General features: G+C 36.6%; 2 protein-coding genes and 1 long non-coding RNA gene across 5 annotated transcripts; 2 read left to right on the plus strand and 1 right to left on the minus strand.

Moving 5' to 3' along the window:
* Positions 1-1,214: 1,214 nt before the first annotated feature.
* LOC133822102 (uncharacterized) lies at positions 1,215-3,582 on the plus strand. Of its 2 annotated transcripts, XR_009887806.1 has the most exons (3): positions 1,215-1,269; positions 2,202-2,265; positions 3,426-3,582. It is a non-coding gene; the product is annotated as an uncharacterized LOC133822102 (long non-coding RNA). The 2 variants fall into 2 exon arrangements; XR_009887805.1 differs by lacking the exon at positions 1,215-1,269 and having other exon boundaries at positions 2,041-2,265.
* A 16,366-nt stretch (positions 3,583-19,948) lies between these two features.
* On the plus strand, positions 19,949-23,134 carry LOC133822104 (AMSH-like ubiquitin thioesterase 2). 2 transcript variants are annotated; one of them, XM_062254330.1, is made up of 8 exons: positions 19,949-20,111; positions 20,694-20,976; positions 21,211-21,300; positions 21,416-21,478; positions 21,562-21,636; positions 21,811-21,873; positions 22,170-22,222; positions 22,733-23,134. In XM_062254330.1, the coding sequence occupies exons 2-8, from the start codon at positions 20,698-20,700 to the stop codon at positions 22,905-22,907; spliced, it is 798 nt and encodes a 265-aa protein (XP_062110314.1). In that variant the 5' UTR covers positions 19,949-20,111; positions 20,694-20,697; the 3' UTR covers positions 22,908-23,134. The 2 variants fall into 2 exon arrangements, with proteins under 2 accessions (XP_062110314.1, XP_062110313.1); XM_062254329.1 differs by lacking the exon at positions 19,949-20,111 and having other exon boundaries at positions 20,174-20,976.
* Positions 23,135-23,877: 743 nt separating this feature from the next.
* On the minus strand, positions 23,878-25,259 carry LOC133822103 (uncharacterized). Its single transcript, XM_062254328.1, has one exon. It carries the CDS (start codon positions 25,053-25,055, stop codon positions 24,123-24,125), a length of 933 nt encoding a protein of 310 aa, XP_062110312.1. The 5' UTR covers positions 25,056-25,259; the 3' UTR covers positions 23,878-24,122.
* Positions 25,260-26,627: the final 1,368 nt, after the last annotated feature.

The raw sequence follows: 26,627 nt of genomic DNA on the forward strand, positions 1-26,627 counted from the left end.
AAAAAAAAAAAAAAAAAAAAATTGACTGTAAGACATGAAGATCAAGGATGTTTTCATGATGATGGTCATTTTCTCTTCTTACGTTATGTGGTTTGTGTTCAAAAGTATGGATGATGAGGATTCGTTTGTATTTTCGTATACATTCATTGTAATTTATACTATTGTTATAGCTTATTTCCTTTCTATCTATATTGTAGTCCTCATGTGAGGTGTTTACACATCCTCGCCTTTTTATATATGATAAGGATTACAAGAAGTCAGGAATAAGTTTTGTTTTCGGGGTGAAAGTAAGTGTTGTGTATAAAATCTTATGCTGTGAAATGTTGTTCTGTTTATTTGTAATGGTAGTTATTGTCTCCGATTATCAAATTTTAGTTTGAAATTTCGAGGACGAAATTATTTTAACGGGGGAAGGATTGTAATATCCAACATTTTCATAATACATTTATTTATTATAACTCAAAGTTTTAATACATAAAATGTACAACTTTACAAATTTAAGAAATAGTAATGGAAAAATAGTGTTTAAAATATGATTTTATGTTTTTAATGAGATTAAAGAAAGAGAAACTTGAGTAGTCAAGTATTGGACCCAAATGTCAAATAATTTTAATTGGGGATTTTTATAAAATTAAGAAAGTTTGGCTAAAGGGCTTATTTGAAAAGAATTTTAGTATTTTGGGTCCAAGTGTAATTTTTAAAAATAAATAAATAAAAAAAAAAATAAAATAAAATAAAAGGCTTCAGCCTTTCATTTTACCCGAGCCTCTCTCTCTCTCTCCTCAGAAACTCTCTCTCTCTCTCTCTCTCTCTCTCTCTCTCTCTCTCTCTCTCTCTCTCTCTCTCCTCTGCGTATTACTGTTGCCGACGACGCAGGAGTACTTTCCGGCCACCATTTTTAGCCACGCGCCGGACCGTTGGATTCAGAGGCCTCCGAACTATCGACCAACGCGGGAATCTAGAGCTCACTCGCCGATTAAACGCCTCAACCACTCGATTTAAGTTCGGCCACCCCGCGACTTCAAAGTTGCGATTCGGCCACCTCGGGCATCCGTTTGCCGATCCGTCACCACCATCGTGCTCCTCGTGTTGTGGGCTTCAAAACCCAATAACTTGTTCCTACATCTACCATAGTTGGGTGGTGGGCCCACCACGAGCCACCGCGATCCACCGTAGATCGACGGTCGAAACTTAGTGTTCGAGGTTCCGAAGTACGTCTTGAGTCTCAGAAAATCATCGTTTGACTTATTGTGGAACCCGATCATTTTGGTATAATTTCTTTAACCTATATATTGTGATTTAATTGTGATTGATTAGAGTAATTGTTATTATGTTTATTTATAGTATATAATTATATATTATTGATATGTGGAATATTTTCTGTAATTTACTGGCTGTCTGGGATTATATATATTTTTTATACAGGTTTTGATTTTGGAATTGTCCACTTTATAGCCGTTGTGCTGTCTAATTTTCTAGAAAATATTAGATATTAAATAAAGTATAAAAATACATATTTAATTGATTTTATATTAATATGGAAATTATTATGATTAAGTAATTTTAATTATTATTGTTATTATTTTGTTAAGTAAATCAAGAATACAGATTCATATATATATATATATATATATGAAAAGTATGATTTATAGTAAACCTATTATCTAACCATTATTATTGTATATTAATATTTGAATATTAAAATAATATCAAATATTAGTTTCTTACAGTTATTGATATTTGTAAGACCAGTGAAGTTTGGAGAAAGTATATTTATTATATCACTGGAATTGATATTATGACTAATTAATAATAATATAAATATTTATATTTATATTATTATCATTATATTGATTATTACAACTTTATGTTAAAAATATGATTTCTTTTATAAAATGACTATTTGAATATATACATCCATATACGTATTGCTATTGAAGTATTTTGTTATTAATATCGAAATAAGTTTAATTATAGACGATAATTATTATTTTTGTTGGGATTATTATTATTATTATCATAAGGGTACATTATCTTATGAGCAAGGTTTAAAGCATGGTTTTATATGAAGAGTTATTTGCATTACGTTGATAATAATTTATTATTATCATTTATATAGTTTCTGGTATTATTAATATACACTATCAATAGTGTATATTTATGATTTTGATAGAATTTAATAAATGATGTGCCTTGAATAGGATTTGTATGGATTTGATTGATTGACTCTTGGTGAGGAATTTTAAAATAAGCTAAGGACCTAAGGTAAGTAAATCTCACATTTTGTGCTTAAGTGTAAGATGCATGACTACATTGATTGTGTACATCTGATGAGTTAAGTATGGTATGATGGTGATGCATATGATAAGTATGTGAAGAATGGTTATATGAACACCATAAGGGTGTTGTGTGATATGTAATTGATGAATTCTGTGATATGTGAAAGATGTCTTACTTGGTTAAGAATGATATGAATTATGTGCAAGTATGTGTTCTTATGTTGATGGATATGTGGATTACTCTATGTTCATGATTTGTTATATGTTATGATATATGAAGCGTTTAAGTTTTTAGGCTGGAAACCTTAGACCTGAGCCATAGCTCTACGTTAAGGTATAACAACGCCACCAACCCAAAGCTTCATGTATTATGACTAAAGATGTTTTGAGTTATATGAGATGTGATACAATGCCTTGATTGAATACCATCAACATCAGTCATGAACACGAACATTGGCATTTCAGCATCAGCATGTATGCATGGCATATACAGTTATGTGATACATTATTATGTGATATAAGACCATGCATATGAATATGAGAAAAGTTATGAAATGTCTTGAAAAGTCTTATGTAAAGTTAAACATTTTAATGACATAAGGCTTAAGCAAAGTGATAATAAGATGTTTAAAAAGGGTGCCACTGTTTTGATGAAGCAATCAAGTAAGTTCAGTAAAGAAGACGGAAGTCTATAAGACTTATAGTGGCTGCCCACTAGTGTGGGCTAGGTCAGAGTTGACCATTCAGATATGTTTGCCATGTTTCCGTCTTTCTCCTCCATATGTGTAATAAGTATGGCAGCTATGGCAACGATGAAATGAGTGTTATGATGAGCCTAGCTGAGATGATGGCTAGCCGGAGGAGAACCCATGGGATTCTATATGATATGTGTAACAAGCCCTGCAGGCATTGGCTGAATCAAACAGTGTGCACAAGTGATATTGGGCCCATAAAAATGTGAAACTAAAAGAAAGAGCATAAAAGTAAAGTTTGAAAGTGCATGAGCAATAAATGAAATGCATAAGTATATAAGTCAGCATATTAGTATATGTGCACTACAAACTCACGACATTCATGTGTATGTGTATGCATGAGATTTGCTTACTGAGCGTTAGCTCATTATGTTATTTTCCAACATTTTTCCAGGTGTGGCTTTAGCTGTTGAGCAACTTGTGGAGCACGGACTCAGTAGCAATGCAATAATGGTTTTAGAGTTTTCATATGGCTGCCTTAAATTTAAAGTATTCATACGTGTAATAATTTCTTCTAATAAGTTTATATAAAAGTTTTAAAATTTTCTGTATTTCTTCGTATCATTTTATTTAATTCTTTTGGTCAAGTGCCTTACATACTCGTAAACCCTAGAATTACGAGTATGTGGCAGACGTACCCTACCTTAGGGACGTTACACGCACCCTCTGAGAAAAGTCAGACGATACATCATGAAATGACCGATCAATGAGTTTCACCAGTGACGAGTCCGGAGAGACCAGGTCCGTCAGTAATCACGACCGAGGTCGTAAAAATACTGGAAGTCGCAAGAATCGTCATGACCTGCGAAGTCATCTAAATCAGAGTAGGGGGAAGGAAGATCAGACAAATCCGGACCTGAGGGATCGCTTGAATAAGCGTAGAGATCCCTCACGGAGACGCGAGCCTGGAATCACGATCAATGACAGTCAATTCCGGACAACACTTCCTACTGACCCAGTCCAAGCAAGGATCGATCAGCTCGAAAAAGCCTTTAGGCTTTTAAAGAATGAACGAGGAAATGGTCGATATGAGGACTCTGATGAGGAGCTCGAGCCGTTTGCTCCACATATTTCCAACACCCAATTTCCTCAAGGATTCCGGATTCCTCACGTCCCAGCGTTTGAAGGAAAAACCGACCCATGTAGTCACCTGAGTACATTCAACACTATTATGAGAGCCAGTAACGTGGGTTACGAGCTCAGATGCATGTTGTTTCCAACATCATTGGCAGGACCTGCCAAAAGTTGGTTCGAAAAGTACAAGAAACACTCAATAACTTCATGGGAACAGTTGTCTAAAGACTTCAAGAAGCAGTTCCGAGCTATGGTGGGAGTCAGACTAGAGGCATCCACTCTGACCAACGTCCGACAACAGCCAGGCGAAACACTGAAAAGCTACCTGACGAAATTTAATCTGGAGGTCGCCTGAGCTCGAGATGTGGATGACAGTGGGCACCTTATGGCTATCCGAGCTGGTGTTTTACCCGGAAGTGCCCTTTGGGATGACATGCAAGGGAAACCGGTGAGGTCAATAACCGAGTTTAACAGACGAGCGCAGAGGTTTGTCAATGTAGAGGAGGCGAGGTCAACGCTCAAGGCGACCTCGCAGAGCGAAACTACAACGATAAACATTAACTCCGCCTCAACCTCGGCTGACCCAGCAGCTCTGCAGCCTACTTCGGAAAATCCCTCAAAGAGGAAAAAGAGCGAGGGAAATAACCCCGAGGCTGAGGGAGGAAAGAAAAAGAAAGGAGAGAGGTATTTCTCCGTGTATAAAGTACACACCGAGCTCAACGAGTCTCGGGAAAACATATACCTGGCTAATGAAAACCAGGTTCCCTTCAGGCGTCCGGACCCAATGAGAAATCAAAAATCCAAGAGGGATTCCAGCAAGTATTGCCGGTTCCACAGAGACACCGGACACACAACTGATGAATGTCGACAGCTGAAGGACGAGATCGAAGGGTTGATCTCGAGAGGTTACTTCCGGCAGAATGTCAAAAACCAGAGTACTGGACAGACTACTACGAGCCAGAGAGTAGCCGCGCCTTCGACGACACAAAATAATAACTCCCGACCTCGGGAAGAAGACAGGCCCCCGCCGATAGATGGAGAGGACGTGATAACCGTCTCGGGAGGGCCTCATCTCGCAGGAGGGGGCAGAAATGCTCAAAAGAGATATGTAAACGAGCTGAAGACAGGGGACGAGTCTCCTTATGAACCCGAACCTAGGGCACTGAAAAGCCAAAGGATTGAAACACAACCGATAACCTTCACTGAGGAGGACGCTTCCCATGTTCAATTCCCTCATCATGATCCATTGGTTATTACTCTTCAGCTTGCCAACAAAAGAGTCCGCCGAGTTCTCATAGATAATGGGAGCTCGGTCAACATTCTTTATAAAGCGACCCTCGAGAAAATGGGACTCTCCCTTCGCGACCTGAAGGCGTGTGCAACTAATTTGTACGGCTTTTCAGGAGAAGGAACTGCCTGTATGAGATCCATTGAACTCCCTGTGACCTTGGGAGACTATCCGGTCTCGGTGACCAAGATAATGGAGTTCGTGGTAGTAGAGTTACCATCTGCCTACAATGTACTGCTCGGGAGACCCGCCCTGGTCGGGCTGGGGGCAGTTTCATCTATGAGGCATCTGGTCCTTAAGTTCCCAACTCCAAGCGGGGTCGGGACATTAAAAGGAGATCAATTGGCAGGAAGGGAATGTTATAGCATTTCTTTGAGGGGAAAGAAACAAACGAGCGCTCAAACACTCGCTATCATACAAAATAAAGATGGAACAGTCTTAGAAATTGACGAAGAGATCGACCCAAGGATTGAGGAGAAAGTTGACCTCAAAACTTTAGAGGAGCTCGAAGAAATTCAGCACGAGGAAGCTGATCCCTCGAAGAAAGTGAAGGTCGGAAAACACCTCCGAGACGAGGCAAAATAGCAATTAATTTGCTTTCTGAAGAAAAACCACGATGTCTTCGCATGGTCACACTCAGACATGGTGGGGATAAGCCCGAATGTTGCGAGCCACGCATTAAACATAGACAAAACCTTTCCCCCGAAACAACAAAAGCGAAGACAACTGGACGAGGACAGAAAGAAAGCATTAAAGGAGGAAGTTGACAGGTTAAAAGCAAACCATTTCATTAGGGATGCCTTTTACCCTGACTGGGTAGCCAATCCAGTGTTGGTCCCAAAGCCCAATGGGACATGGAGAACCTGTATTGACTACTCGGATCTCAACAAAGCTTGTCCAAAAGACTGCTTTCCGCTGCCAAGAATTGATCAGCTCGTGGATGCCACGGCGGGGCATGGCTTGATGTCATTCATGGATGCATATTCTGAATACAACCAGATTCCCATGCATGCCCCCGACCAAGAACATACGAGCTTCATCACAGATAAAGGGCTATACTATTATAATGTTATGCCGTTTGGGCTCAAGAACGCTGGAGCTACATATCAGCGACTCGTAAACATGATGTTTTCAGAGCAAATAGGGAACAACATGGAAGTTTATGTTGATGACATGCTTGTAAAGTCTCAACTTAACAAGAACCATGTTGATGACCTCGAAGAGTGCTTTGGCGTGCTCAGAAAATACAACATGAAGCTAAATCCTCAAAAGTGCACTTTTGGGGTATCTTCGGGAAAATTTCTGGGTTTCATTGTCAACTCTCGTGGAATCGAGGCTAATCCCGACAAAATAAAGGCCCTGATTGATATGCCTTCACCTCGGAAGCATAAAGATGTCCAAAGCTTGACTGGCAGGATGGCCGCCCTGAGCAGATTCATCTCGAAGTCAACGGATCGTGGCCTTCCATTCTTCAACTTATTGAGAGGAAGTAAGAAGTTTGAATGGACAGAGGAGTGCGAGCTGGCCTTTCAGGAGCTCAAAAGACACCTCGCTGAACCACCCATCCTGTCAAAACCCGAAACGGGAGAAGTATTGTACCTATACCTCTCGACCACAGAACACGCGATAAGCGCAGTGCTCATTCGAGAGGAAGAGATGGTGCAGAAACCCGTCTATTACATCAGTAAGAGATTACTGGGGGCAGAGTCAAGGTATCCATTGATGGAGAAACTCGCCCTCAGTCTAATTCATTCGTCTCGTAAGCTCCGCCCCTATTTTCAGGCACATCCCATCCATGTACTGACAGATCAACCACTTAGGCAGGTCCTATCTAAACAAGAGGCGTCAGGTCGACTCCTTAAATGGGCTGTTGAGCTCGGACAGTTTGAGATCACCTACCATCCAAGAACGACCATTAAGGCACAAGCATTGGCAGACTTTATAGTGGAATGTATTGGGATAGCCGATGACGAGGTAATAACCACGGCCCACGAGCTATGGAAACTTTATGTCGACGGCTCGTCAAATGAAAATGGAGCGGGGGCAGGAGTTATCCTGATCACTCCTGCAGGGAGCAAATTTCACTCTGCTTTAAGATTTGGCTTTAAAGCATCTAATAATGAAGCTGAGTACGAGGCTCTACTCGCGGGACTACGAATAGCAAAAGAGCTCAAAGCCAAAGCTATACATTGCTACAGCGACTCCCAGCTCGTGGTTAATCAAATCTTGGGAGAGTACCAGGCTCGTGGCACAAGAATGGCAGCTTATCTGGAGAAGGCAAAATCCGCATTGGAGTATTTCGAATTTTATGCAATTGAACAGGTTCCCCGAGAACAAAACTCAAATGCAGATGCCTTAGCTCGACTCGCCACTTCCGCCGAAAATGAAGAGCTGAATGTTGTACCCGTAGAACACCTATCAGCACCCAGCATTACTGAGCCAGACGAGGAAGATGTGTGTATGATTGAAACAGAACCGACCTGGATGAGTCCAATAGTTGACTATCTCGAAAATGGAATTCTTCCAAAAGATCGAAATCAGGCTCGAAAGTTGATGTATCAGCTTCCTCGTTACACCATTTTGGACGGAAAGCTATACAGAAGAGGATATTCCATGCCGTTGCTTAGATGTGTAACCCCTCCCGAAGTAAAGAAGATCATTGAAGAAATTCATGAAGGGTTCTGCGGAGACCACACCGGGGGGCATAGCCTATCCAAGAAGATCATACGCCAAGGATATTTCTGGCCAACCATTAAAACAGACTCTTTTGAGTATGTGAAGAAATGCGACAAATGCCAGAGATTCGCCACGATACCCCGAGCTCCACCATCCGAACTAACCATGTTGACATCCCCATGGCCTTTCGCAGTATGGGGCATCGACCTCATAGGCTCTCTCCCAACTGGAAAAGGCGGAGTGAAGTATGTTGTAGTCGCCGTTGATTACTTCACGAAATGGACGGAGGCTGAACCATTGGCAACCATAACTTCGAAAAAGATCCTTGATTTCGTGGTAAAGAACATCGTATGCCGATACGGAGTACCGAGAAAAATTGTATCCGATAACGGAACTCAGTTCGATTGCGACTTGTTCGCCAGCTTTTGCAAAAAGAATGGCATAATAAAGAGTTTTTCATCTGTGGCTCACCCTCAGGCGAATGGTCAGGTCGAGGCCGTTAACAAAACTCTCAAGAGTTCTCTGAAGAAAAAGTTGGAAGAAGCCAAGGGACGATGGCCCGAGGAATTACCTCAAGTCCTTTGGGGGTATAGAACCACAGCTCGGACCTCAACAGGGCATACCCCGTTCTCTCTAGCATACGACTGCGAGGCAATGTTGCCCATCGAGGTCGAAATCCCAACGATTCGAACTCAGGTTTACGATCAAAGTTCCAATCACACTCAGCTCGAAGAAACTCTAGACTTGATTGATGAAAAAAGAGAAGAGGCTCAGCTGAGAAACGCTGCTTACCAGCAACGAACTACACGATATTTCAATAAGAGGGTTCGAGATCGAAAGTTCGGAATGGGAGATCTGGTATTAAGACGCGTATTCTTGGCAACCCGAGATCCAGCAGCTGGAGTGCTCGGGCCGAACTGGGAAGGACCATACCAGATAGAGTCAGTCATCCGACCTGGTGTGTACAAACTTGCGAGATTGGATGGGAGCCCAATACCGCGAGCATGGAATGGCGAACACCTTAGACCTTACTATCAATAGTGTAGGAAGTGTTGCCTGTAACCATGGCTTTCTATCTATACTAGTTTGTTTGTTTGTTTTTTAATTTCATCAAATAAAAGGTCTATTTTGTTCCATATGTAATTTCTTTTTATTTTTGCAATCTCTCTTAACTTAATAACCTATGGTCACACTCATAGGATATTAAGGGGGCATCATTGGTATATATACCATCAGATTAAAAAATAAAAAATATATATATACATGAAGTATTTGGAGATAACCAAGTACGCGAGCTTAGATAGTTCGGACATAGCCGACTTATCAAAAAGATAAAAAGTATTTGGAGATAACCAAGTACGCGAGCCTAGATAACTGAGTTATCAAAAACATATGAAGTGTTTGGATATAACCAAATACGCGAGCTTAGATAGTTCGGACAAAACCGAACTACCAAAAACCTAAAACGTTTGGAGTTAACCAGATGTGCAAACTTAACAGGTCTGGAACCAGCCAAAAAATTGATCGATAAAAATAGTTTCAAACTCTTAAGAGATCGAGGTTGGAATATCTTAAGAGAAAAATAGTTTCAAACTCTTAACCTCGGAACAAAAATGAGGATGAGGAAAAGTGACTAAAAAAAAAAAAAAAAAGATATAACCCGATCATTCACATTACATACCATATAAGTACTCTTGAGTTCATGGTTAAAGTAATATCCGACCTTGATAAGTAACGAGGTCGGAAGCGGATAACTCGAATAGACTATGCATGAATGCATCGAATTTCGAGCCTAAATCCAAACTATGTTTGTATGAATTAAATAAACATAATCGATTCATCAATATAAAAATATGCAAAATATTTCGAGCCAAGAAATGTAAAGCATATAAAAGAATGGTAAAAGAAATTGTATCAGCCCCGTGGGCATATATTAAAATAATTACAGAAATAAGGGGACGCAGCCCCGATAACTGATCTCCCCGAGGTCAGATTCAAGGAAGAGGAGTCTCCTTGGCCTTCTCAGCGTCGGTGGCACCGGACCCCCCAGGACGAATAACATGACTATCCTCCTGAGCTCCCTCCGAAACGGTGTCCGGAGCAGCCTTCTCCTTCTCGAGCTGTTTAGCCTCTTCCTTCTCGAGCCGAGCATTCCATCGTTCAAGAAGCGGCGCCTCGTGGGGACCTAAGAAGCTAGTGTCCAGATCTTCATTATAAGCCCACATCCGGTACATGGCTGAGTTGACCGCCTTTTCCTTCTTTTCTTTGTACTCGGCAAGAAGGCGAGTTTTGGCATCCTCTATGATGTCGAAGGTGGCGGCCTTGTCCTCTTCGAGCTTCTTATTGGTCTCCCGAAGCTGGGTATTATCTTTCTTTTGCTCCTCGAGTTCAGCTCTCAGCTTTCCGAGCTCCTTGGCCATGTCCTCACGCTCCTTAACCACTGCCTCGAGCTTAACATTCGCCGCCTTCAGATCGTCATTCGCTCTAAGGTGGAGGTCCTTCGCCTCTTGAGCATGAGTCCTGCTTGAATGGATCTCGTTGTTCAGCTCGTAATTGAGCTGGGCAGTGAAGGTAAGAGCCTGAAAAAAGGAAGAAACCACCATTAGCCTCAGGTCAGTATGAATGTAAGCAAAAGGAAAATAGAAGGATACTTACCGCAGCAGTGTGCTCGATACTCTTCTCGTAAAGGACAGTGCGGTCTCGGGTGCCAGTTAGGCACTGCCACTAGGGAGCTTCGAAACTGCCATAGCTCTGGCCGATCCGGGACATGACATCCGAGATCAGCGTAGATCCGTGAGGTCCAGCAGCATTGTCCACCACATACGAGTCCATATGGGTGGAGATTGTTAGCTTCTGAACTCGAGAAGCAGAAGGCCTTCTGGAAAGTTGAGCAGAAGACGTTTCGCCCACCACAGGAGGTTGGGACTCAACAATGGCAGGGGCACCAACCAGCGAAGTCGGTGCAACCGCGGAGACGACGGCCTGCGAGGATGGCATTGTCGTGGAGGCGCTGGCCTTGACAGTCGACGCAGCAATAGAGCTCGAAACCGGCGAGGCAAGGGGAGGTGTCTTCTTGGATATCTTGGAGCCTTTGCCCGGCTGACCGGTCTTCAGTGACCCCGCCCTAGGGCGTTTGCTCCTCTTGGCGCCTGCATTGTCGATAAGGGTGTCAAGGTCGGAGTCCATCTCGCCTGCACAAGTCACAACACAGTGAGTCAGTAAAAGAGAAGTGTACATCAAGTAATTTCGGTATCAGACATATAGAGTGATGATAGAAGAAACCTAACTGGAACTCTCCCCCGAGCTCGAGCTTGGGGACCATGAAATTCCCCCGTCTTCAGAGGAGGTGGGGGGAGTGCCTTCCCTATAAGTAGGTGATAACCTCGAGAGGTCCCTATAATCATTGGTCCCGTACTGCACAACTATCCCATTCCACACCTCGTCCGTGGTGTACATGGTATCGTATTTCCCGAGCCCACTATCGAACCTATGGACACAGTCATCTACCCAACTCCATATGTAGAAGTGGTATCTATCCTGTGGACACGAGACTAACCTATTGGGCCTGTGTTCTAGTAGTGTGGGGGACCACATCCTCGAGGTAGGGAGGACTTTACCTTCATCTGAGTCCGAGCTCGAGGCTTCATCATTGGCCTCATTCCCGGATCTCGGACTCCTCAGACGAACTGGGAGTGATGGCCTCCTTTCTCTCCTCGGAGGAAGGGCGTCTGTGGGCAGTGGCACCTCCTCCCAGCGTTCATATTTTTTGCTGGACCAGTCAGAGGTTGACTGGCCCTCTCCCAACAGCCCGCAAGCTCGGAGCTTACCCTCATGTAATAGGTACGAGAGAGACCTCCTACCATAAGGGAGTTGGAGTAAGGCCTCTCTGTGCCTCTTCATCGCTTCATTAGGGGTGGGACGTTGAAAGTTAGCTGAAAAATGAAACACATTTCAACTAAATGTGGATTTAAGAACTAAAGTCTCGAGCTCAGGAATAAAAGTAACGAGAATACTTACGAATCCGCCTGAACGAGTAATGTCGAGACGGGGACAGACCATCTGTCCAGAAAAAGGCCTTCTTGAAATCAGGCGGGTGATTGGGGAGATCCCCAAAAACCTTCGTCTCTTTGGGATAGCTCGAGAGATAGTAAAAACCATCCCCTCCCCGAGCTCGGGAGGGGTTACTTTTCAAACAAAAGAGATATAAAATCTCTTGAGGTGAAGGTCCTTCCCACCCCAGCTCGTGGAATAAGGACCTCAGGGCAGACAGCACCCTGTACGAATTAGTATTGAGTTAGAACGGAGCCAACCCAACGAAATCAGTAAAGTCTTTGAAAAAAGACTTCAAGGGCAGCAGTGCTCCTGCCCTCATATGTTCTTGGCTCCATGCCGCATATTTCACTGTGGCATCGCGGCCGCCAGGGGCAAAACAGCTCCGTTCTTGACCAGTCGGAGCTCGACACTTCAAGGTGCCTGACAAATGAAGGCCATGGAAGGCCAGTATTTCAGATATTTGGCTGGTTGTGGTAATCGTGCTCCAGTAGAGCTCGGCCTCGAACATTTCTCTCCTCGGCTGTGAGGAGGAAGGTTCCCCCATTAAGGAAAACTGGAGTTCCCCTGGACGATATGCAACAGTAACTCTTAGCGCAGGGTCGAGGGGGATTGGCCTAGGTCCTGAATTGAGCTCCGGATAGAGGGCCTCCCGAAGAACTCTTCTCTTCTTTTCAATGACCTCGTCTATCTGGCGGCGATAGTGGGCTCGAATGTCTTCCTCCTCGCGTGCAAACTCGTACTCTCTTATCCGACGTTGGTTCCGGGCGAAGAGCGATTCTGGGCTCGGAGATTTTTGCTCATAAGGGATTGCCAGCAATGACCCCCACCGTCTTTCCAAATTCTGTGACATCTAACGAGAAAGAAAATATGGTGAGGGCCATGCATGCAAGAATTACGAGCCCGATGGAGTGAGCTCGGAAATTTAGGAACGAGACACTAAATACTAAGATCCTTATTGAAGAGTCAGGGGCGTGTATTCCACGAAAAAGAAAAGGAGCGTGGATGATTTTTTGAAAATCCCGAAATTCAAGGGAAAGAAGAGTGGCGGTTAACCAGGAAAGGCGTCTTTGGGTTTCGTGCATTTATCAAGACCCACGTTTTTATCCGAAAGCTTAGTGCACAAGAAACATTGCCTAAAAATTTCAAAACCCAGAAAATGGGAACCACATTCAAACGTCAAAACTGGGTATAAACCAGAAACGAAAATCCAGAATGAAAGTCTAAAAGGCATGAAAGCCTATCGTGTTAAAACTTCCTATCGTGGATGCAAACCAGTATAAACAGATACACAGCAAGAACAGTTTAAATAAAAAAAATGGCATACTTACACAGTAATGGCGATTGCAGAGAGATCGTCGATCGAAGAAGAGGTTGCAGGAAAGAGCTCACTGACTCGAACAGACCAGGATTCCTTTGCTTCTTTGGTCGAGAAAACATGCACAGAATAGGAATTTTGCAAAGAGGTCTCTGAGTTTGTTTTTCTTTTCTGCTTATGGCGAATGAAGGTAAAAGTGAAGAAAAAGGTGAAGAGTGGGGTCTTGTATATATAAGTGGGGAAAAGGAATTAATCAGGAGCGTCGAGTGAAATCCTCACTAGATCGAACGGATGGGGATCAATGACAAGAAGGCGCCGAAAAGTTGTCAGACGGACGATCGTGGGCGTGTTTCCAAGGCACTCGAGTACCAAAAGTGAGCAATACCCAGCTGACGCGTGTCCATTTTCAAAGGTGTGACGGTGCAGTTCTCAGGGAAAGTAGTTCAAAAGTTTCCTTCTCTTAGGATTCGAACAAATACTTTTGAGGGGGCAAAATGTTATACCCAGATTTTGAGCCATGTTAATTATGACATCGAAAGTTGGATTCGCAAATAAGTGGACTCATAAGGTTGGAAGCAAGCTCCAGGATCATATGCCGAGCTTGCAGGATATGGACGATCTCGAGTATGGTGACCTCGAAGAGTTCATGATCTCGAAAGATAGCCCCGGGAACACATCCATCTTCGGAGACAACTTCGGATCAGGTTCCCGAGCTCGACGCGCATACGATCTCGAACAGATTGGGTGACCTCGGAAGATGTCTCCAGCTCGAAAGGTGACAGGAAACCTGGGAGACTAAAGCCTTAGAGATACGCAGTAACCACATTGAATATCTACAAGTATTATAAATATGAGATGTAATCCTCATTTATTAATGTAAATCCCCTAGAATCGTGGGATATTATTTGATCAATTATGTGTTTCCTGGTCTTCAGGGACATTTCCTTTTATATCTGATTATAGGCATTTAAGGCCATTTATTTTATTCACAAAAAGAGTAACTACCCAAAATATGTGGGATAGTATTCTGCATCCTTCTCTATAAATAGAGAAGCCATACGCCATTGTAAAGGACCGAAAATTCTGATCCTTGAGAGAAAACTCTGAAGAATTCATGCTTAAGAATTTTCAGAGATAATCTTGAGTTTAATAACAGAGACTCGTGGACTAGGCAGATTTAACTGCTGAACCACGTAAAAATCGTGTGTTTGATTTGTTTTATTGTATTTGGCCATTATCTATTATTGTTTTTGTGATCTTCTTTCATTGTTTGACGAAAAACGGCGTCAACAAATGTAATATTAAATATTATACGTGGATTTTAAATTTAAATTTTTTGTTAGTTTTTTTTTTAAAAGTAATTTGTTACTAATTGACAGTAGATTATATAATATGTATAATATGATATTATTCAAATAAGTGAGTTTAAGTTTAATTAAAATTTATTTAAGTTATAAAATGTATGATTTCATTACTTTTAAATAATTATCATTGTAAAATATCTCAAAAATATCATATTTTAATTTGTTTAATTATGTATTATTCTTAAATAATTATCATTATAAAATATCTATAAAATATCATGTTTTAATTTGTTAATTATTTATTATTGTAAAATATCTCAAATATCTTATTTTAATTTTTTTAATTATTAATTTTATTTTATTTAAGTTTAAGTGTTTACAAACTACTGTTAAATATAAGAATATTCTATTAAATATAAAAATATTATGTTAAGGTTAACAATAAAAAAATAAAAAACCGTTAAAACTAAGAATTTTCGTTATCTACACACTTATTATATAGAATATGTATATATATAATTATATGAATGTATGAGCTCTTTCTACTCCGAACAACATTTCAATATTTTGGCCTTTTTACTTCTATGCTAAAACACATAAAATAATGGGAAAATTACAATATTCAAGGTAATGTTAAAAAAATATCATTTTTTACGGTAAACTAAAATAATTACACATTTACCTTAAAATTTGTTCTTACTTCCCGTATAACACTTCTTTTCCCCCTCAAAATTTATTTGACCAATCCTCAAACTAATATATTATTTATATCTAAATAGATGTCTATATATATATATTTATATAATATTGGCTACTTATAAACTGCAAAATAAATATATAAATATATATTTATGCATATATATATATATATGATAATATCTCACTTATCTCACTCTTCTTTTTCTATTATGTACACTTCTGTTTTTTTTTCATTTGTCTTTTTTTCGTCAATAATTTTAGTTTATCTCCATATTTTTTTATGCTAATAATAATAATTAAATATGGGGTTTTCACTTTTTTTTATTGTTCTCCATTAATATTGCTTTTTATAATTTATTTGTTTATCCTATTTTTATTTAAATTGATATAAATGATCTTTCAATTTTATTATATATATTCATAAATTTTTGTAACATAGTAGGAAAGATAGTGATAAAAAATATTATATTGTTTTGAAAATCATAGCTAGTCAAATCTGAACACTCAATGTTAAACTAAAATCTTAATCTAGTCAAAGTTTAAGCTTTGTTGCAAAAATATATTTTAAAGTTAAAAAATTAGTTTTGTAAATTTTTGTAACAATCATGTTAAATAAATTTATAAATATTTATGTAAATGTTAGTTACAAAAATAAACTACTTGATTGTGAAAACTGTTGTTACCAAAATATAAAACTTGTTTACAAAATTATTGTAATTCACTAACTGCATTTTTATATAAATATATATAATAAAGTATTTTATAAATAATGAATATCTTAAATTTATATTTTTAAGTTGTATAATATAAATTTGATGGTTCCTGTAATTTTTTGGTACAATATTGTAACATATGGAAAAGTATAATATTTTAGAGTAAATTTTGGTTACAATTTCTTAACTATAAATTATTTTTGTAAATATTAGTTACAAAAATATATTTCCTAGTTATGAATCTAATTTTGTAAACTATTGTTACAAAAATAAAAAATTAGTTACGAATTTGTTCATAAGTTTTATGTACAAAAAACTACAATTCTAAAACTGATTTTTTTAAATAGTATTTACAAACATGTAACAGATATTTACAATTTTGTAACTGATATTTACAAGTTTGTAAACATTGATTACAAAAAATTGTATTTTATCGCTTTTATTTACGATTTAAAAGTCACTCCGTATTTACGTTTTTTCCACTCCGTGTTTTTATAAAAAAAATTCCGTATTTTTGTAATCCACCATATTTTTCATATTTTTTTTTAGCTTTTAGTGCATTTTTGTAGATTTCCCTAAAATAATTGCCCCTGTCAAGTACTAAGCTAATCCTCACAACCCCACTTAAAAGTTAAAACCCATTGCCTTTGTAAGATCTAGGATTAAGCCTTTATAAAAATGCCCAGTCTCATATTCATAAAACCACATAACCTTACAAGAGTTTAGATTAAGGTTGGACCTTAAATATAGAAGAAATTACATTTTATATGAGATTTTTAATAGAGTGTGCAAAAATATGATTTTTCTTTTTTAAAAAAATTAATCTATGGCTTTTTTTTTAAGATTTTTCACTTTTATGGGTTTATTTTCCCATATTTTTGTATATAAGTTGGTTTATGCCATAGTTTTACTCTTAATCAAGTTTTATTAATTTGGAAGGGTATGTTTATAATTTGATTATTATTTTTTTCACTTATTTGTTTTTTATATAACTAATTTTATATTAAATTTTTCTTTGGTTGTTTTGCAAATTTTTTTTTTTGTGATATGAATTATTTTTTATTTATTATAAACATGTTTTCCTTATTCTTATATTGTACGTTTCTTTTTTCAAATCTTGGGTAAGATAACCAGTTACTTGATTGATTTTTGACAATTATGTAAAAAAATATATATCCTAGAGTTAGGTTAAATAATATGTACCAGGAGGAGTAACCAATTACCCTGAGAGGAGTAACATTCTGCCATAAGAGGGGTAACCAATTACCATAAGAGGGGTGACAGGTTACTCATATTAATATGAAAAAAACATCAAATTTGAATGAAAAAGATGAATAATAGTTCATTAAAAAATGAAGAAGTAACTATGATTTTAGCAACATAGGAAACTAGTTACCATAAAGAACCCATAAATATACACACACATCATAACGTGAAGGTAATCAGTTACCCCTAGAACTATCCACACAAAGAGCGTGAATATAACCAGTTACCCCCAGAAATATACACATAAAGAACGAGAAGGTAACTAGTTTCCACAAATCTAAAGATAAAAAAAAATCAGATTCATCCCCTCTCCCTTCTCTCCCATCTTCTTCATATAATTTTTTTTCTAGATTTGAATGTTCCCATCAGGGTAATTGGTTAACCATTCACGCTTTCATATTTTTATTAGTTTTCTTTCCAAATTTTGGTGTTCCTATAAGGGTTACAGTGAAAAGAAAATGCTGAAAAAATTGATTTGAATTTTTTTTACATATAGTGGAAAAAAGTATAAAAAAATTACAATAATAAATAAAAAAATAGTAAAATAATTGTGTAATGTTGAAATATGTGTGAAAAAAAGAAAAGAAAAAAGAAAATAGAATGAGAAAAGAATAAGTACAAAAAAGGAAGAAAAAATAAGGAAAAAAAACTTAGGAAATAAAACTAAAAAAATATGAAAGAAAAAACAAAAGAAATAATGAAGGAAAAAAATAGATGAATGAATAAAAATGAAAAGAAGTTGAAGAAAAATAATGGAAAGAAAAAAAATATGAATGAAAAAATTGGTAGAAAAAAATGAAAAAAAAAGAAGGAAAAAAAGAAAAAATGGAAGAAGAAGAAGAAGAAAAAAATAAAGAAAAAATACAAGAAAAAAATGAAAAAAATAATAAAGAAAATTGAAAAAATATGAACAAAAAAAAAACAATACAAATGAAATAAAAAAATAGATAAATGAATAAAAATGAAAAGAAGAAGAAGAAGAGGAATAATGAAAAGAAAAAAAAAAGATAAAGAAAAAAATTGGTAGAAAAAAAAAGGAAAAAAAAAGTAAAGAAAAAATAATTAAAAATTTTAATAAAATAAAATAAAATCACTCTCAAAATAAAAAAAAATATAATTATGATAAAAAATATAGCATTTTCATATTTTAGTTAGCTACTAATTGTGTTTTCTATAATTTAATTTTTTTTTTAATAAATTTTCTCAAACAAATTCATAAAATTAATTTTCATATTTTTATTGATGATAAAAAAGTCATATTTTTTTTAAATTTCTTAAATATATTAAATGCGCCGGTCCTAGTTCTTTTACAGAGTGGGCCGAGCTTGGCCCGATTTTGATCATTTTTGGTCTAGTGTAGAATATTTTGGGCCTGCCCAAAACGCTTTGCACCTCTACTTATGCAAACTAATCAATAACACCAAACCAAATGATATTTTTTACTGAATAAAAAGTTTTTAAAAATACCATATTTAAAGTTTTATAATTACAAAAAGGAAAATTTGTGGCATAAATACCCATTTTGTTTATTTTGTTGCTAATAAGTACCCAATTTTTAAAAATTGTGGCATAAATACTCATTTTGTTGCTAATAAGTATCCAATTTTTAAAAATTGCGGCATAAATACCCATTTTGTTCATTTTGTTGCTAATAAGTACCTAATTTTTAAAAATTGCTGCATTAATACTCAAAATTCCACTTTTTAGACTCTGCCGTTGGTACTCACTTAACAGAGTTACTATTAAGGACACGTGTACTGTCCTGATAATTCTTCTTTTTTTTCACCTAATTAATTAAGAAAATACATAAAACTAATTAAAATAAAAATTAGTACTCTAAAGTCTTACAGACAGATGACATCTGATAGTAAGTACTCTAAAGTTTCCTCTTGGACTTTTTATCGGGCTAAAAATAAAGCTAGACACATTATTGATGGTACTTATTGTGTCCTTAATTAATTAGGTGAAAAAAAAGAAGAATTATCAGGACAGTACACGTGTCTTTAATAGTAACTCTGTTAAGTGGGTACCAACGGCATAGTCTAAAAAGTGGAATTTTGAGTATTAATGCAGCAATTTTTAAAAATTGGGTACTTATTAGCAACAAAATGAACAAAATGGGTATTTATGCCGCAATTTTTAAAATTTGGATACTTATTAGCAACAAAATGAACAGAATTAGTATTTATGTCGCAATTTTTAAAAATTGGGTACTTATTAACAACAAAATGAACAAAATAGGTATTTATGCCGCAAATTTGCCTTACAAAAATATAATTTTTTAGAAAATCAATTAAAAAGCAATTTAAAAACAACTCAATCGACCAACTAAACATAAAAAAAAAACTCTAAAAATAACTTGTAAACATAATGTAAAAAATTCCGTAAGATTAAAAAAAATATTTCAGTATTTGATGTGATTTCCCAAACGAAAATAATTAGAACTGAGTGAGCGTTTGGAGACCTTAATCAACATTGATATATGATAATAATGGGACCCACTTACCTAAAAACTCGAACAAAGTGATTTCATATGTCACAACACAGTTCCACCTTGCCAGTTGCTTTGCTGCACAAAATTATGTTATGACAAAGTGGACAAAACGGAAGCCATTAAAGCTATCATTAATATCGATTCATGTCATGCCAATCTTCTATTACAGACTTTTTACTCCAATCATTTCATAATCAGGTTCTTTCTTTTTCTCTTACACTTCTTGTTTTGCTTATTTATTTCTGGTTTTTTGGAAAATTTTTTTTATCTTTGTTTAAGAGAAAAGCATAAATTGCAGGATAAGTCTGTCAAGTCCAATTTTTAGATATATATATATATATATAATTTTTTCTTGGTATGCTTTTCGTTATCAGTAAATTTAAGCACTTGAAATTATTTGTAGATGATCAATCAATAATTTCTCCTTTCGACGACTAATTCAGAAAATATGGCTTTGTTTGATATTTCCATAGGGTTTCAAACTCGTGGGTTGAATAAATTTAAAAATATTCGATTAGTTTTAGCAACAATCAAATTTACTAGCGTTTTCCTAATGTAATCAGCTCCAAATTCATGCTTGTTTTTTTTATTTGTGATGCATGAGATAATCATAGTAGGAATGTCTCGCTGTTTCATTTGTCTGATATTTTAAAAGCTTCTTTGATTGTGAGGTTAGTGTTGGTATAATTGGAATTTCAATGAAGGAATTCCCAGTAAAGCATCACGAATTGTCATTTCTATGAAGGGTTCTCCTCATTTTTTTTGTTTCTCTTTATACAGAAAGATGATAGTCAACAAGGAGAAAGTTGGGTTAGAAAGTTCTAGCATTAGTTGCTGCAAAATTGAAATTTGTTGTCCAAACTCGATTAGAACAGTCAATGAGTCTCATCATATCAAAGTACATGCTGTTACTCATTCCTTTCCTTCTACCATAATCTCTTGTATAGAAAGTGTGCCTCAAGATGATCATATTTCCCGGATCGAAATCGCCAACCCAGAAGATGGAAAATCTAACTCATGTACAGATGCTTCATCATCTGTGGTCCTGCGAGATGTACATATAGTAAGAACTTTGAGGCTCTACATTTTCAGGTTTTAATTAGATAACTCTCATACTTGCTGCAGTACTATAATATTGCATCTATGGAAAGAAACTATGTTTGTGAATTGAATATATTATAGTATGTCCAATTTTCATTTTCAAATTTCAAGTTGGGGTTCATCCAGTAACAAAGAAATTAGTGTAAGACTATTCAAAACAGAACAGTCCATTTTATAATTGTTATATCAATTTCAGTCAGCACAATTGATGGAGGATTTCCTTGAGCTTGCTAAGGGGAATACAGAAAAGGATTTAGAGACTTGTGGCATTCTTGGTGCCTCTCTTGTAAGATTTTTTTTTCTTCCTCTTTTTCCTTATTGGTGTCTTGTGATGTTTATGAAAATAGCCGATAATCATTTCCTTTGTTGCAGCTTAAGATATTTTTGTTTCTACTGTGTAGAAAAAGAATCGATTCTATGTAACCACTCTGATCATACCAAAACAGGAATGCACTTCCAGTTCTGTAAGCATCTGAGTGGGTTTTTTCATTGTTTTAGTCTCTAATCTCATTTCTGTTTGATGATGATTTTCAATATTATGTGGCAGTGTCAAGCTTCAAATGAGGAGGAAGTTTTCACTATACAAAATGAATATTCGTTGTTTCCTGTGGGATGGATCCATGTATGATTAAACTGAATTAATAGTGTTTTTTTTTAATTTAGAGACTGAGGATTTGAACTTGGAACCTCCTTTTTGCGAGTAGAAGTGTATTAACATTATACTATGTTTATAATATCGAGTTAATATATGAAGCTCTTTGCTCTAACCATCTAAAATTCAGTTATATTTTTTCAGACGCATCCCACGCAAAGTTGTTTTATGTCATCCGTAGACTTACATACTCACTACTCATATCAGGTGATTTAAGTTGTTTTGACCAAAATTAAAAATTATGCAGTCTTTTTCTTTTCGGTGTTTGTTGCTTGCTTCTTAAATTCTCTTCATATTACACTACAATGGTTTGGTGCATTAACCTTACAACCAAGACTTTGACACAAGGACCTCTCTACTTGCTTGTTGATAACTTTGATCTGACTTGAAACACTGTATTTCTTTTATGTTATATACATTTATTCTTCCAGAACTATGAATGCTAATAGTGTTCGCTAATTAAGCAGGAATCTAATATTTCTCTTTTCCATTCTATTTTTCAGGTAATGGTGCCTGAGGCTTTTGCTGTTGTCATGGCTCCTACAGATACCGAAAGGTGCCTTTTACTCTTCACTTCAATTCCAATTCTTGAAAGAAAGAAAAAAAGACAAAATTATGCAGAGATATGTCTCTTAAACAGTTCATTTCTGTATTATGTTTATTACCTCGAACAATGTCTTTGTACACAAACTTATAGCATCACACTCTTCTGAAGCTCTTGAACTTTTATGCATATAGCCCTTTGTCTCTGCTATTCACCGCCTACAGCTCATCATAAAAAAATGTCTCCATTCTATCCTTATCAATGGCTACCAAATGCCAACTCTTCTGGCATACCCTCATTCACATGTCAGTGAATGATCATTCCATCCAACCAATGTAACAATATAATAGTAGGAAAAAAAAAAGATCATGTCAGTGCTTGAGATATGCAGAATTAACCTACTTAGGTTGTATTCATAGTTTTTTAAGCATAAGATATCCTAGGCAAGAGGCCTTTAATGGCTGATAATGAATAATTTACATGCATAATGACATCGCAAAACTTCTCATGAGAAATCTGCAGGAGCTATGGAATATTTCGGCTAACTGAACCTGGTGGGATGACTGTACTGAAAGAATGCCAAGAGGAAGGATTTCATCCTCACAAGGAAACATCAGATGGCAGTTCCATATACGAGCACTGCACCAATGTGTACAAGAATTCGAATTTGAGGTTCGAAATTTTCGATTTGCGTTGATTTTGTGCATAGATGATGAATAAACAAAATGCTACTCAAAAGGGCAGGGACCCTAGTTGACCTTAACTTATAAGGCCTTGGTGTAATAAGGTTTGCAGTATATACAATATGTGCAATTGTGAGAATACTTTTTTGCCCTATGTGGTAGGTTTAATCTTCTTAAAGAAAATAAACTCTGTAATATTGTTGCATTAATATCAAGTACATTATAGTCTTTGAAAACAACATATTCACGAGCTTCACCAACCTCTTGTCATGTCGGCTTTTGGATTTGAGTCTTCTCTGATCAACTACTAGTTTGGTCAATAATATTTGGTTGTTGAGGTTTGACATAGGCTTTACTGTGCCTTGTTCTAAATATATGTGTGACTTTTGTTGTGGATTTTATTTCACCATCCAGATCTGAACTTTTCTTCTTAAAAAAAATCTGAAGTTTACTAGGTAATATTACATATATATGTGTGTGTATTTCTAGAAGTAAAATAAATGGTTGAGATTTTCTGAAGAAATTACTTTTTATCATTTAAAATAATAGAGAACAATAAAGATGCTACCCAGTTGAGAAATTACTTGAGGTTGAGGGATATTTTTCCAAGTATATTAGTTTAGTTTTCCTAGTGAATCTTTAGTAGTTACACTGCAACTTTAGCTAGCAATAATTTGGTGTCAGATCAGAGAAGGTTCCATTCAGTTATTTTATATTAGCATGAAGATATTCAATCATGTCTCATGGTAGGAACTAGGAAGTTTCTCATTTCGTCATGAAATTGCAAATACATTGTATTTGCCCCATTAAATTATCCTGAATTTACAAATTACCTTCAAAATGTTTGCCCAAGCCAAAATTCGACACTAATTACTCATTTTTTGCAATTATACAGATTTAAGCAATTTTCTTAACAGGGATGACTTTAGTCAAACCGATACCAAATAAAAGAAAATGATCACTTTCCAAGAACAAACATTGATGTTGGAAAAAATAAGATAAAAAGATCTATTTGCATTTTGTGTATATAGCCAAAAAGAAATGGCATTTTTTTTTCTTCAAATGATTAACAAAAGTATTTGACAAAGAAAGCTAGATATGATTTCCCATATGCCTAAATAAACACATGCTTAATCCCTAAAGACACCATTAGTATTCTCCAATCATTTACAACAAATTAATTAATAAATATAATATTCGAAAATTTGGACCCAAAAAAAATTAATTAATTAAAAAGGATGAACATTTCTGCTTAAGCCGTTCACGTTGGTGAAAAAGCCGACGAGATCTGGCCGGTACGGCAAATACGATTTCCGTTTATCATCCTTAGCTTTATTCCTCACGTAGTACCTCTCGTGAGCCGACGACGCCGTTTGACCTCTCTTTGCCTTTACTTTCAGTTTTGCGTTGACCGCCGCCGCCTCACCAGACGCCGCTACTTTCTTCTCCGAGGGCGTTGCCTTCACGCTCTTCTCAGCCTTTGCCATTTTCTTTATCGACTCCACGTTTTGCTTTGTGGGGTTCGTCGAATTAGGGTTTAGGAACACGAAAGCGTCCTTGCCGTCGCTACTGCTCCGTACTACCAAATCTCTGAACCTCCATAGCTTCGAGAAGCCTGTGGAGTTGCTCTTCTTGTTCATCTCCGGCGACGCCTCCACCGCTTTTCTGGACCATTCGCAGTAAGTCCCAGGCGGAAGCGCCTCCAATTCGTCGGCTTCAGAGGAAGACGACGAAGAAGAAGAACGTTCTCGCTCTTCAATAAAAAGCTTCTTCAGCGGAAGCCGTAGAGATGACTCGTCCGCGGCGCTGGCGCCATCTTCGCCGTCCGAGAACAGTAGAGATCGATCGAAAATAGGGAAAATCGGTCGGATCTGACCGTCCTGAAACAAATCGTCGGCAGAAATCGGCGATCCGTCGGGATTCGTAATCGCAAAAGAAAATTCTTCCTCTTCCTCTTCTACTTCTATTTCTACTTCCTGTCCTTCTTCCTCTTCCCTAAGATCATTTCCAGCTTTCTCTTCTGTAATAACTTCTTCCCTTCGCAGCTCCTCCTCAAATTTGAGCTTTTCCTTAAAATCGTCAGTCATTTTTGAGGAAATTTTATCATAATCCATCGAAAATCCCGGCCAATTTTCTCTAGGTGAAACCAAAGTCGCTTGCATTTTCTTCAAATCAAAACTTTTCAGACCTAATAAACAAACCAGAATCTCGCTGCAGAGATAAAGATAAAGGTGTGGTAATGGAGGAGGAGAGTGTTTTGAAAGGGTTTGAGTTAAATGAGAAGATATATATAAGAGTGGTTGGTTGGTTGGGAGAGGCGAAGAAGATGAAAAGTAGCGAAGTTTAAAGTCTAAACATACAAATTATTTATTTGGGTACGCAAGAAAGCGTTATATAATAGGTAAGAAGCTCATAGAAGCTCACAGGAAAGGCGCGTTATTACAAAAGGTGTTTTCTTTTCATTTTGGCGTTTCAGCTTTTCAAGCCCTTAATTTTGACGTAAATTCAATTCTGGGCAATTTCTTATCCTTGGCTCACACGATACACGTGTGGGAATCCACACGTGCTAGATACTCTCTTTGCCACGTGTAAATTTGTTTGTTGGGGTTGCATCTAGAACACTTTTTCCTTCATTTATTTATAATACGTGAATAGTTTTGACTTTAATTTAATGTCGTAATTTTGGATGAAGTTCAGTAGAGGAAAGTTACTTGTTGGTGAAGATTGTTGGCTAAATATATAAAAATAAATAAAAAATAAAAGAGCTTGTTGTACAAGAATTTGATATGAAGTGTTCACATACATCATGGGTGATGCAACGGGAGGAGTTCATTGGTCACTACAGCAAGTATAGATTTTAAAATAAATTTTAGATAAGCACTGATTATTGTATTTTTAAAAAAAAATACATTTTATATTTTCTACTTATGAAGTTAAGATTGTCCTATAGTTCAAATTTTCAACTATCTATGTTCACTTTTTATAATAGGAAAAAACTATGAGAGGGAGGACTAAATTTATTTTTCTATGTTGAATAATAATTAGGTATTCACATTTTTCCTATGGGGATGGGTCCCCATCTCTAATGGGGTAGGAAATCCCCGTCTAAATGTGGAACTGGATGGGGTGGAGATAATTTTCAATCTCCGAATGTTAAATGAGGCAGAGACGGAGACACTCCCCTTTCCGACGGGCCCCATTTAATTTTTTATATATTTTGTAATATTTTATATCTTTTTTTATGTATTTTTGTAGTATAGTAGTAAATTTTTTAATATTTTAAATTTTATTTAGGATAGTGTTTAATATTTTTATTTACATATAATTTACAATTTTAATTTTTAAATTTTAATTTAAAATTTATTTTTTAAATAAATAGGTTCCCCGTGAGGATTCTCCACTCTGCCCCCAACAGGGAATAAACGGGGATGGAGCGAAGATGGAAATTAGAAATATAAATGGGGACATGGACGGGGAAAGCACTCCCCGCCAATTCCCCACCTTATGTGCATCAATAATAATAATAATAATAATAATATGATGATGAATGTTTGTAGTCTTTTTTATTTCAATTACAATATTAAGATTGTATATAATTCTTGAAATTGCATGTGCTACGTGGCTATATAAAATCTTATAATAATAATTTTATTTTAGATACAAGTTTTTTTTTTTTTTTTTTAAAAAGGAAAGTTTCATCTTGGATACAAATTATTAAGAGCTAATAATTTGGT

Source organism: Humulus lupulus, chromosome 3 (assembly GCF_963169125.1).
Source record: "Humulus lupulus chromosome 3, drHumLupu1.1, whole genome shotgun sequence".
Lineage (NCBI taxonomy): Eukaryota > Viridiplantae > Streptophyta > Magnoliopsida > Rosales > Cannabaceae > Humulus > Humulus lupulus.